The 12,783-nt window shown below is 38.7% G+C and overlaps 1 protein-coding gene and 1 long non-coding RNA gene across 7 annotated transcripts in view; one reads left to right on the forward strand and one right to left on the reverse strand.

Annotated features, from left to right (window-relative positions):
• Positions 1 to 8,234, forward strand: part of EDEM3 (ER degradation enhancing alpha-mannosidase like protein 3) — a 73,026-nt gene extending 64,792 nt beyond the window's left edge. For all 6 annotated transcript variants that reach the window (XM_086343409.1, XM_086343408.1, XM_086343412.1 and 3 more), the window contains one exon: positions 4,168 to 8,234. In XM_086343409.1, the coding sequence (XP_086199535.1) occupies positions 4,168 to 4,571 (404 nt within the window). In that variant the 3' untranslated portion in view covers positions 4,572 to 8,234. The remainder of the gene's footprint in view (positions 1 to 4,167) is intronic.
• Positions 1 to 12,783, reverse strand: part of LOC147356212 (uncharacterized) — a 30,911-nt gene that overhangs the window by 1,086 nt on the left and 17,042 nt on the right. The gene's annotated exons all lie outside the window — the stretch shown is intronic.

Consider the following 12,783-nt stretch of genomic DNA (forward strand, 5'->3'; position numbering starts at 1 on the left):
AGAGGCAGGCAGAACAGGGGAAACAAAAGAAAGGGCCAGTGGTTTGAACGGCCTTAGGTTTACCTGTGGCAGGTTCCTTTTCCTACGATTATCCTTCACTGAATGTGATGGGATGAATCTGTCCTTCAGTTGATCTGTAGAACTTAGATTTCTATTGGAAAGGATTTGGTTCTGAGGAGGTGAATCTAGTATGTAAACAGATGGCGTCTTTGCTTGGAAAGGGGCAGCTGAAATGTTAGTAGAGTTAACACTGAAGGACTCCAGCCTCTCTTCCTCAGTCACCACATGTTTTCTCTTGCATCTTTGCATTTGCACGTCTTCCCTCGTTCCACAAGTGCCTTGTCTATCCTGCTTCCACTCCCATAGCCTTTTCCTCTTTAAAAACATTTCGTCATTCTAATACCAAGTTTAGTGCTATCTTCTCTATGAATTTTTTCTCTTATTCTCATAGATAAAATGTATGGACATCTTCTTTAACAGTTTGTGTTCATTTAGTTTGGCGGTGCTGGGTCTCTGTTGCTGTGCGCAGGCATTCTCTAGTTACGACAAACAGGGTCTACTCTCCATTTGTGGTGCCATGGGCTTCTCTTTGTCGTGGCTTCTCTTGTTACAGAGCGCAGGGGTTGGAGTGTAGACTTAGTGGTTGTGGCACACAGGCTTAGTTGCTAGATCTTCCTAGACCAGGGATTGAACCTGTGTCCCCTGCATTGGCAAGTAGATTCTTAATCACTGGACCACCAGGGAAAGTCCCAACATCTTAATATAGTTGTACTTTTGACATTTGTATTACATTGTACTTCTTTACCTGTGTCTCAGCTCTGTATTTCTTTTTGTCAGTAAATGCTGGTTGCATGAATGAATGGTTGTAGAACAGCCAGTCTTGAAGTCTTTGCCAAGTTTCTTTGTCCTTTCATTATTAAAACTTTTTTCTTTTCTTTCTCTCTCTCTTTTTGTATCATGAGATTTTCTTCATTCATTTTTACTTCCACATGTCTGACTCACCATCCCTGAATTTAATGATGTAGTCATTACACAGGCCCCTTAGAATGAAGGTTTGTAGTGGTGTGGTAGATTCTTTCTTTTTGTACTTCTCCAGCTGTCATTTTTATTTAGCTGATTGTTGCCACTTTGCTATGTATCACATATTCTCATATATTTGATCTGTTTTTGGGTGACTTGCTCTGCTTTTACACTAATCTATTTGCTTATTCCAGTGCTAATAATAAAATAGTTTGTTATTTTGAATACATTTTAATCTCTCTTCAGGCAGCTCCCATCTCACTAATTCTTTTCAGAATTTATTGACCTCTCTGTGATGTACATTCTTCCATAGGAATTTAAAAATAATCTTATCCAGTCCAAAAAGTAGAATTGGGATTCATTTTGGAATTGTATAACTGCATGTGTTACATCTAAACAGGAAGGTTTTGTTAAATATTGACTTTCCATCCAGGTACATACAGGTACTTACCTGTAAATTGAATCAGATCTTATTTTTTCATTGAGATTTTATAATATTAAACAATAAGATTTCATAATAAATTTAATTCTATGTCTTGTGGATTCTGTTTTTAATTATAAAAGGTTAACTTAGTTTATTTCTAACCAGTTATTGCTACTACAGAGGGGTTATTTGTATTGTTTCATTCCTTTTTTATGGCTGAGTAATATTCTATTGTATATATGTACCATATCTTCTTATCCGTTCCTCTGTCAGTGGACATCTAGGTTGCTTCCGTGTCCTGGCTGTTGTGAACAGTGCTGCAGTGAGCATTGGGGTGCGTGTATCTTTTTGAATTATGGTTTATCACAGCGTATTGAATATAGTTCCCTGTGTTATACAGTAGGACCTTGTTGTTTATCCATCCTGTGTATACTGATTTGCGTTTGTTAAGCCACTGAGGCAGTAAGTGAGGTATACTGTCCTGGAGCCTGCATGGGTAGAGGCTGGCAGTGGAGAAAGGGGCTCCCTTTGTGTGCCACTTAACAATGGTGCTTGACTTCTACGGTGGCCCAGGTGCTTCTGCAAACACCCCCAGTTGCGGCCATACCGCACTCCAGCCCCCTTCAGGCCTTGTGCACAAGCCAACAGCAGTGCCCTTCCTGTGGACTGCGCACTCAACGCTGAGTTTCAGGCCCTGCCCGTACCTACGGACACGTGTCTGAGGCCGGGGCGCGCAGGGCAGCAGTACTCCAGTCTGTGCAGGCGTCTCTTCTGCCTGCCGCAGATGGGGGTTGTGCTCGCCTCTGAGCCTCTGAACCCCCCTTTCTGTCCCCGCTGATCTGAGAGGGCTCCCCAGGATGCGGGAGCCTCTCCTCTCTTTAGTTCCCTCCCAGGGGCACACGTCCTGCCCCTCCATCCTCTCTTTTCTTCGTCCTACCTGATAGAGACTTTTCTTGTCCTTTCAGGTTTGAGGTCTCCTGCTTGTGTCCAGTAGGTGTTCTGTGAGATGTGTTCTGTTCATAGATGTATTTTTCCTGTTATTTGTGGGAGGAGGAGAGCTCCCCATCCTACTCCACATCTCGATTGGAGCCTACCCCATCCTGTTTCCTTATCCTTAGCTAGGTTTCCAAAATAATATTATGTAACATGTAACCCTAGAGTGATTCTTTGTCAAAAGCACAGTCTTTATTACTATATAAAATAGCCCCACACCTTTTCATATTCTAAACTAGATTAATGCAGTCTAGAAATGAAGGTTCTTTTTGTTTTTGCTTGAACTTAGGGTAGCCTAGCATAAATGAGCTCCAAGCTGCCAGACTGCTTTCTGTTCTTTAGTTTCCCTAAATGTCAAATTAAAATGTACCTTTTCCACAGCTGAGAGAACGTGTGGGAACTCCTCCCCCTTGCCCACCTTCCCCCTGACACACCCCCAGCACAAACTATCTAAAGCTTCCCATGTCAGGTAATCCTACCTGGTCAGGGTGTATGCATACGTATCCTTCTGTCCCTCCCTGTGTGCCTTTATTTCCTTCCATTTTTCTGGTTTTATAATAAGTTCATCTTCTCTTTCTTCTTTGACTAATTCTGCTTATCTTTGAAATCTCAGTTCAAGTGTCACATTCTGAAAGTGAAACTGAAGCCGCTCAGTCATGTCCTACTCTCTGCAATCCCATGGACTGTAGCCTACCAGGTTTCTCCATCCATGGGATTTTCTAGGCAAGAGTACTGGAGTGGGTTGCTATTTCCTTCTCCAGGGGATCTTCCCAACCCAGGGATCGAACCCAGGTCTCTTGCATTGCAGGCAGACACTTTACCCTCTGAGCCATCAGGGAAGCACATTCTGAAAGAAGTCCTCAAATCTCATTATTCTTTCCAATACCATAGCTTGCATCACAGAGTTTTCTGTTTATTTGTGTTGATTTGTAAACGTTTTCCTCAGCTGGACTATAAGATTCAGAAGGGCAAGTTAGGTGTTTGTTTTCATCTAGTTTTATCCCTAGCACCTTGCACGGTGCCTGCCACACAGAAGACGCTCATGAGATCTTTACCAGCTGACTGCAGAGTCTGAGAATTGTGCAGCCTGTGATTATAGATGCTGCTACCTCAGCACTTTCTTGTAGGAACCCTAAATAAAATGCCTCTAGTGGTTTCACTGTATATTCATTACCAGAGGTTTAGCCTGCTTTTTGGCCTTCCAGTAGATTTTATGATTATATCTTATAATTATATCTTATAAAACTTCATCAGTAATGAAGTTTTGTAAATAATCTGTTTTTGTATTTATGGAAATATTTAATCACATTGATATCCCTGAATCATTTAATTTTAATCATTTAATTTTGCAGTATCTGCATTTTCATGGTTTCTTGAGTGGGAATTTCACTTTTCAAAGAATATTAAAATTACAGCAGTGGCATGCACTGTTTAAATTTTGTTTGCTTTAATATGTTCTCATGTTTGGGCTTTCCTGAATTTAGGTGTTTAATAAATTTAAGACCTATAATATAAATTTATATGCATTTTAATATTACTGTTTAGTGTATTTCTTGGCATTTGGTGACACCCACTGACGGCAGTCTTTATTAGAGTCATCCTGCATTAACATGGTTTTCTTTTAACTCTCAGCTTTTTGCTTTAGTACTAAAGCCAGTATGGTTTTGAGAATATGATAGTACATGTTTTGAGCAGGAAAGTAGCATGAAGTTTGTTTCTTTCATGTACAGATCCTGAGATGGAAAATGAAGAACAACCATCCTCTGAAAATGACTCTCAGAGTGCTGAACAGATTGCATCAAGGTCTCAGGAGATTGATCTGGTTGATCAAGAGTCTCCTGAGGAAAGTTCTGTGAACTCTCACCCAGAAGCTTTATCTCCAGTAGATACAGACAGTGCTGCAAGCGTTTCTTCTTCTGAACAGGATTCTAACCCCATGGAAAACCTCGAGACTACAAGTCTTGATGGTGAATGTACAGATTTAGATAACCAACTTCAAGAACAGCCAGAAACTGAGGAGGATTCCAATCCTAATGTTAGCTGGGGCAAAAAGGCCCAGCCTATAGACTCCATATTAGCAGACTGGAATGAAGACATAGAAGCATTTGAAATGATGGATAAGGATGAGCTCTGACTCACAAAAGTCTACCTGGTGGTAGGTATTTCAAAAGAAAAGGTAAACTGTGGTTAATAGACACCCTGATACTAAGCAGGCTCTCTTCATGGGAGGCTTTAAGTATGGTGATGAGCAACCACGTTCTGACTGGGAGAGTTAGTTTTCATAGGAATCTGGAACACGCTGTGTTAGAACTGACCTTGTTTAAAACTGTCCCATCAAAAATGCAAACTCACAGTCCTCCCCCACCCCCCAGGTGACAGGAGTGTACCATCCTGCTGCACACCTTGGGCCAGGAAAAGATTACTGGGCATTCCTTGGAACCAGATTTCTGCAGTCTCTGGATAGTAGCTAAGAAACATATCTAGTTAACTATGAGGTGGGGAATACAGATTTGTACAGCTTTCTAATTAAAGGAAGCTCTCTGTTTTCTTGGTTTGCGGGTTAGAGGTTCTTTGGGGAAAACGCATAGGAGTTTTGTGGGCATTCTGGTTATGCTGCCTTCACAGAAACACTCAAAGTGACCTAAATGGTTGTGAAGCAAATGCATTCATGGTGAAAACAGTCTTTGCTCAACATTTTCACTCGCTTCATTGTGTAACATGATCGAGATGACTTGATTTTTTTCCCTCTTATCGGTGTCCTTTTCATTTAAACCAAAGGTGAAGCCAGTGTACTTTCTCAGTGAGTTCTTTGCGTAAAGACTAATCATTGGGACCAGGTAAAAAGGTCATATAATGTGGGAATTGGTTACCTAATACTCTTGAAAAATGGAGCAAGGGAGAAACTGTAATGTTGCAATATGAACTTGCCATTGGGCCTTCCATAGGGAAAGCTGTGACTACTCTGAAATGGAACTTAAGGTTATATCTTTGTAGGGTAAATTATAAATCTTTTCCAGTTCATTTCTTTGGAGGTGATTACCTCTAGCCATCAGCCTTACTCCATCCCATGTGTAGTATGCATTTTGAGCCACAAGACCTGTGTTGCCAATAGCTGAATACATTTTGTTCCATTTTTCTGTCTTAGCCATGATAAAACTGTGGTAGTGGTCTAAAAATTCTGGAGTAACTACTATTTTTTCCTCCTTTGAAACTATAGTTGCTAAAGTTGCACCTAAGGAATCTGTCACATTTTCTGTTGATCATGGTTTTTAAGTTTTGTTTTGTTTTGTTTTAATGAGTATTCCTTCCAATATGGACTTGAAAATTAGTCTATGGTAACCTGTGTAAAAAACACAGTAGCAACTAACATATAGCCGTATAGCTTAATGGAACCTTTTCCCCTATTTTTAATTTTTTTTGGGGGTGTGTGTGTGTATGTGTGTGGCAGTCTGGTGCTGGCCACATTTAAGTTTTTAGAACTTTTTTGTTGATATCTGTAGACAGCCCTGTAATTGAAATCATGGCTTTACTCTATTTATTTTTTAAACATACGTGAATCAGTTCTAAAGGAATATTTGAGACTTTTCTTTTTCTTTACCGTGTCATTATATAATAATTTTTTTCCTTAAAACACAGTTTTGGAGGTACTGATGAACTTAAACTGTATATGGAGCTGTTAAAAGAACAGCAGTGCTGTATTGTAGTTATGTATATTCATGTACAGTATGTCTTAGATCCCAGGTAAACATGTTCTTTTGTAAGGGGATAAATAGCTGCTTTCAAAAATTCCAGCTGAAGTTAATTGGGTCAGTGAGTAATAAATCTAATAGAGAATTCATTTTGAGGGGGGGAAAAAAGAGTAGTATAAAAGACTTTTTTTGGCCCTTAATTAAACCTGACACCAAAATGGATATTTTTAGTCTCTCTGCATGTGAAATTTGGTGTAAAAAGATGATAGAACTATAATACATAGAGTATATGGAAGAATAGACATAGTACTTTGTTCATTTTGATTGCAAAGCTGCCAAAATAGTTGAAGCGTAATTACTTGACTTGCCTTGATTTATAGGACTGGGGCTTGGAGAAAAGGAGCAGATGTTCCTTTAAGACTTGGATTACAGAAGCCTTATATACATTGATTTGGTTTTCTTTTTGTAGTTCAAAGCCATTGTTGTCAAATCTAGCTTTTCTAATTTATCAAAACAACATAATTTTATTTCCAGCAGAGATCTTGTGGCATACACAGAAAAGCCAGCTTACTGCCACTTACCCTTTCTTTGGCCATTAGGGGGAGTTGTTGCCATTCATTGAGGTCTAGAAGCAACTTGGAGAAGGAAATGGCAACCCACTCCAGTATTCTTGCCTGGAGAATCCCATGGACAGAGGAGCCTGGCAGGCTACAGTCCATGGGGTCACAAGAGTCGGACACAACTTAGTGACTAAACCATCAGCTTGTCTAGAAAAATGAATACTTAAAAAAAAAATTTAACTATAAAATTAACAAACTATAAAAATTAATAGCAGAAGGAATTATACTTGATTTTTCCCTAGCTAAGAAAAGAAGGTATAATGTTCAGCTTCAAAACTCCAACATTGTCACTGACTCTCCATTCTTAACTGACATACTGCCACGAAGTTGTTTTTAAGTTCATGAAAAGTTTCAACAGCATTAGGCATTTTTTTAAATGTTTTGTTTTTTAAGTACCTTTTATAGCATTTTATTTACTTCCTAAAGATTCAGGGGTTTTTGTGTGACCCTGAATTTTAGAAACATCTGGTCTACCTCAGTTAGCTGTTGGCTGCATAGAGATAGAGCTGAAGTGATCACCACAGCCATAAAAGTGACTAAGAAGGATTTATACAATGTTTACAAACCTGGAATCAAGTATGGATTTTATCTGAAAGTTAAAAGTTAGATATTAGAGAAAGTATTTAATTCAGGTATTTTCAAGTTTTAAAACTTCACTTGTTTACCTACTAAAAATAGTTCAAGTTTTTTCTGCTTAGGAAACTCCATTAAAATGATATACCCTAATTTGCAGTGCTTTTCTCATAAAGTTTTAGGTGTGAAAAATTGTAATTTCCTAGATATGTTTGGGATGGGATATTTTGTTGGGTAGGTTTTCTTTTTTCTTTTTAACTTTTAATAGGCTTCCAACAAGAATACAGTTGTTTCAGAACAAATTTTTTAACATTATACTTTTCCCTTTCTCTTCACAGTGTTTAGAGAGTAAAATGAAAAACTGTGCACTCTGTGATTTTAACTTCTCTAATATACTCTTGAGATTTTTATTTTAATTTAAATTACCATCTCATGGCCCTTTGAGTAGTTAAACCAGCATTTGTTCCCTCACCAGACCCCATGCCAAATTCATCATAAAGAAAGCTCAGCATCCATAATTCCAATAGTGCTTATCAATTTAGAGGAGGGGGCATTTAGTAAATATTCCAACTGGTCGTTTTATGCACAAGGCTTCAGTCAGAACATAGAAAAAAAAACATTCTGTGAATGAAATATTGTATGTTCAGATTTTATAAAAGACATTTTTAAAAGCCCAATTTACAGCCGTATATTTTCTTATGATGTAATTTATGAAAAAAGATGTCTGTACTAACAGGTGCTGTAACACTACTGTTGTTGGATTTTATTGTTTGGTGATAAATGTATACAATATTTCTAAGGGAAACTATGTACTGTGATGTAAAAGTCTGGGCAAAATGTATATAATCCTTGTATATAGTTGTGTATTTGATTATAATTACTGATTGTAAAGATTTAATAAAATATGTAAATATCCTGGTCTAGTTTTAATTTTAATTTGTAGCATACTTTGCATATCTTTACACTTTGATATCTCTAAATTTTTTTTTCACCACTGTCTTCCCTTTCATTTTCATTTTATCCTAGAAGAGCAGATTTGGGGAATGGCTTAGAATATAGACATGCAAACATACATTGAACTCAACTCGTATCCTCAGGGTAGAGCTAGAGTTATTAATTTACAGTGTCAATATTGGTTGCATGTGTGTTTTGAGTTTTGTTGTTGTGGTTGTTTTGTCACTAAGTCGTGTCTGACTCTTTTGAGACTCCATGGACTGTAGTCCACCAGGCTCCGCTGTCTAAGGAATTTCCCAGGCATGAATATTGGAGTGGATTGCCATTTCCTTCTGTAGGAGATCTTCCTGATTCAGGGGTTGAACTGGCATCGCCTGCATTGGCAGGAGGGTTCTTTAGCAATGAGCCGCCAGGGAAGCCCATATGTTTTGAGTTTTCTAATATTTAATAAAATCAGTTGTCCTTTTAATATTGTCATCAAAAGTATACTGACCTCTCCTGTTAATTCCATTGAGACCATCTGTTTAACAGCCACTTTCAGATACTGTGATACTATGCTTTTCATCCTTACTGTTATAGGGTTTCTGAACACAAGATACCTTGAAAGATCTGATAATATCACTATTATCTATTGATATTAATAATCACTTTCTTTAAAGATAAGCAAACTGAAAGTTGAACAAGTTCTAAGCATCTTATGCTTAGGTGCCTGGTTCATGGATTGGGAGCCTTGGTTTATTTCCAGAGCTTATGAATTCGTAAAAGAATGGACTCATCATCCCAGATGACTGTGGGAGAAATAGTTTAGAAGTCTTGTGGTGTATTAGAGCACATTTCTACCCTTGTTTCAGCCCCAGCTGTCTAAGAAGTGGTGCTGTCTTGAGACATAGCAGCTACAGGTAATACTGAAAAAATACTTTGGATGTAACAGTAGGATGGAATTTCATAGAGAAGATTGAAAACCTTCTGCCAAGAGTTAAGGAGAGAGCCAAAGTCCTTAAATAGACTAGTCAGAGACAGAGGAACCTAACACCTGGGGCCTGGCTGTTCCCCTCCTACCACCGTCACCACCACCACCCTACTGTTGGAGTTGCAGCAATTGGAGGACAGCTTACCCAGCAAACCCTACTTTATCTTTTCCGAATTTCTGGGAAAAGCCATTGATCTTGGGTCAAGAGGCAGTCTGACAAACACTGCAAGCTAGCTTGTCCTAAACGCCCTTTCCCCACTGTCCTATCCAGCTTTCTCCTTGTAGAGTAGGTGGAGTTCTCAAGGCAATCCCAGAGAGCTGCTGTCTTTAGAAGAACTGATCTATTTAGTCAGCCACACTCTTGTCTTACCTGAGGTCTATGCCAACTGAATCCCAGCTTTAATTGTCTTATTATATTAATAAAATAGGTAAATATTTTTAGGCCCTATTATCTCAGTCTCCAATCATTACTTTTAACTCAGTCTTGTCCATTCACTTGGGTAATTCTTCAGGACCTCCAATCAATTGGTCCTTCTACTTTCTCAGAATCCATCACCCTTCCCCATGGCCTCACTTCCCAATTTACCCACCATTAATATCTCTTGCTCTTTTGAGCAAACTTGGCAAAACTTTAAATCTTATTAAGTCCAACTACTCATTGATTTAGCATGTAAGTGTAAGTAGTTATTGGAACTGGATGAAATCACACCACCAGTGCTCACTGGCACTTTAAATCATGAATACAAATCTAGGAAGGGAGAAAATGGAGAAAAGAGCCTGGAACTGGGCTATGACGGATTCTGAGGATTCAAAAATGAGGCTTCTGTGTCTTTCCAAAGACTCACAGCTTGCAGGATTTAGTAAGGATTTTAGACTTTGTTCTAAGGGTAATGAGAAATCACTAAAGGGTTTTAAATTAGCATAATGAAATGTCATGCTAAATGAATAAAAATCTAGAACTGTATATGAAGTATAACCTCAGCCCTATTCTGTAATTTAAAAAAAAACAACACCTCATTTATTCAACAAAAACTTACTGAGCATCTCCTGTGTGTCAGGCGTTATGGGGCCTGGAGGTTGCAACACTGGGTCAAACATAAGCAAAGAAGATAGAAAATAAAACAGTATTAATATAATAAGCTTATGAAGGAAAAGAATTTATGGTAAGAGGATAGTGATGGATATCAACAAAGAATTCTACTTTAAGTAACCAAAACATTAACAATGATTATCTCTGGATTACAGGCAATTTCTATTTCTTTATCTGTTTGGGTATATTTCCAAAATGAACATTACGATTTTAAAAATAAAAACAGCCTAGGTCAAAGGTGAAAGACATGCTGAGAACTATAGAACATTAATAAAGGAAATTATGTTTCAAAGAAATGGAAAGATATCCTCTTAGATTGAAAATAGTAATATTGTTAAAATGGCAATACTACCCAAAACAATTTACACATTTAATGCAATCCTTATCAAATTACTCATGGCATTTTTTCACAAAACCAGGACAAATAGTCCTGAAACTTATATGGAATTGTAAAAGACCCAGAATTGCCAGTGCAATCTTGAGGAAAAAGAACAAAGCAGGAGGTATATCCCTCCCAGAATTCAGACAATACTAGAAAGCTACAGTAATCAAAACAGCATGGTAAATAGACATATGGACCAATGGAACAGAATAAAGAACCCAGAAATAAACCACTCATGTACGGTCAATCTTCCACAAAGGAGGCAAGAAGATGGAATGGAGAGAAGACTGCACCACCAGCAAGTGGGGCAGGAAAGGGAGACAGCCATATGCAAGGCAGTGAAGCCAGACATGCACTTGCATGGGCAAAACAACTCAAAATGGCTTAAGACATGACAGCATAAAGCTCCTTGAAGAGAATATAGAAAAAGCATAAATTGACATAAATGCCAAAGAATGCTCAAACTACCGCACAATTGCACTCATCTCACACGCTAGTAAAGTAATGCTCAAAATTCTCCAAGCCAGGCTTCAGCAGTACATGCACCATGAACTTCCAGATGTTCAAGCTGGTTTTAGAAAAGGCAGAGGAACCAGATATCAAATTGCCAACATCCGCTGGATCATCAAAAAAGCAAGAGAATTCCAGAAAACCATCTATTTCTGCTTTATTGACTATGCCAAAGTCTTTGACTGTGTGAACCACAATAAACTGTGGAAAATTCTGAAAGAGATGGGAACATCAGACCACCTGACCTGCCTCTTGAGAAACCTGTATGCAGGTCAGGAAGCAACAGTTAGAACTGGACATGGAACAACAGACTGGTTCCAAATAGGAAAAGGAGTATGTCAAGGCTGTATATTGTCACTTTGCTTATTTAACTTCTATGCAGAGTACATCATGAGAAACGCCGGGCTGGAAGAAGCACAAGCTGGAATCAAGATTGCCGGGAGAAATATCAATAACCTCAGATATGCAGATGACACCACCCTTATGGCATAAAGTGAAGAGGAACTTAAAAGCCTCTTGCTGAAAGTGAAAGTGGAGAATGAAAAAGTTGGCTTAGAGCTCAACATTCAGAAAATGAAGATCATGGCATCTGGTCCCATCACTTGATGGCAAATAGATGGGGAAACAGTGTCAGACTTTATTTTGGGGGGCTCCAAAATCACTGCAGACGGTGACTGCAGCCATGAAATTAAAAGACGCTTACTCCTTGGAAGGAAAGTTATGACCCACCTAGACAGCATATTGAAAAGCAGAGACATTACTTTGCCAACAAAGGTCTGTCTAGTCAAGGCTATGGTTTTTCCTGTGGTCATGTATGGATGTGAGAGTTGGACTGTGAAGAAAGCTGAGTGCCGAAGAATTGATGCTTTTGCACTGTGGTGTTTGAGAAGACTCTTGAGAGTCCCTTGGACTGCAAGGAGATCCAACCAGTCTATCCTAAAGGAAATCAGTCCTGGGTGTTCATTGGAAGGACTGATGCTGAAAGTGAAACTCCAATACTTTGGCCACCTCATGTGAAGAGTTGACTCATTGGAAAAGACTCTGATGCTGGGAGGGATTGGGGGCAGGAGGAGAAGGGGACGACAGAGGATGAGATGGCTGGATGGCATGACCAACTTGATGCACATGAGTTTGGGTGAACTCCGGGGGTTGGTGATGGACAGGGAGGCCTGGTGTGCTGCAATTCATGGCATTGCAAAGAGTAGGACACGACTGAGCGACTGAACAGACTGACTGACTGATACCAATATTTTAAGTCAATCTCCCAAAGCAATAGAAATAAAAGCAAAAATAAATGAGATCTAATCAAACGTACAAGGTTTTGTTCAGCAAAGGAAACCACAGCAAAATCAAATGACAGCTTACAGAATGGGAGAAAATATTTACAAATGAAGCAACTACAAGGAATCAATTTCCAAAATGTACAAACAAATACAACTCAATAACAACAATAAACAACCCAATCAAAAATGGGCAGAAGACCTAAATAGATCTACCTCCAAAGAAGACATACAGATGACAGGCACATGAAAAGATGCTCATCATTGCTAATTATTAG

The sequence above is a fragment of the Bos grunniens genome, chromosome 16 (genome assembly GCF_055505025.1).
Source record: "Bos grunniens cultivar Pamir isolate PY7600 chromosome 16, Bosgru_T2T1.0, whole genome shotgun sequence".
Classification (NCBI taxonomy): Eukaryota; Metazoa; Chordata; class Mammalia; order Artiodactyla; family Bovidae; genus Bos; species Bos grunniens.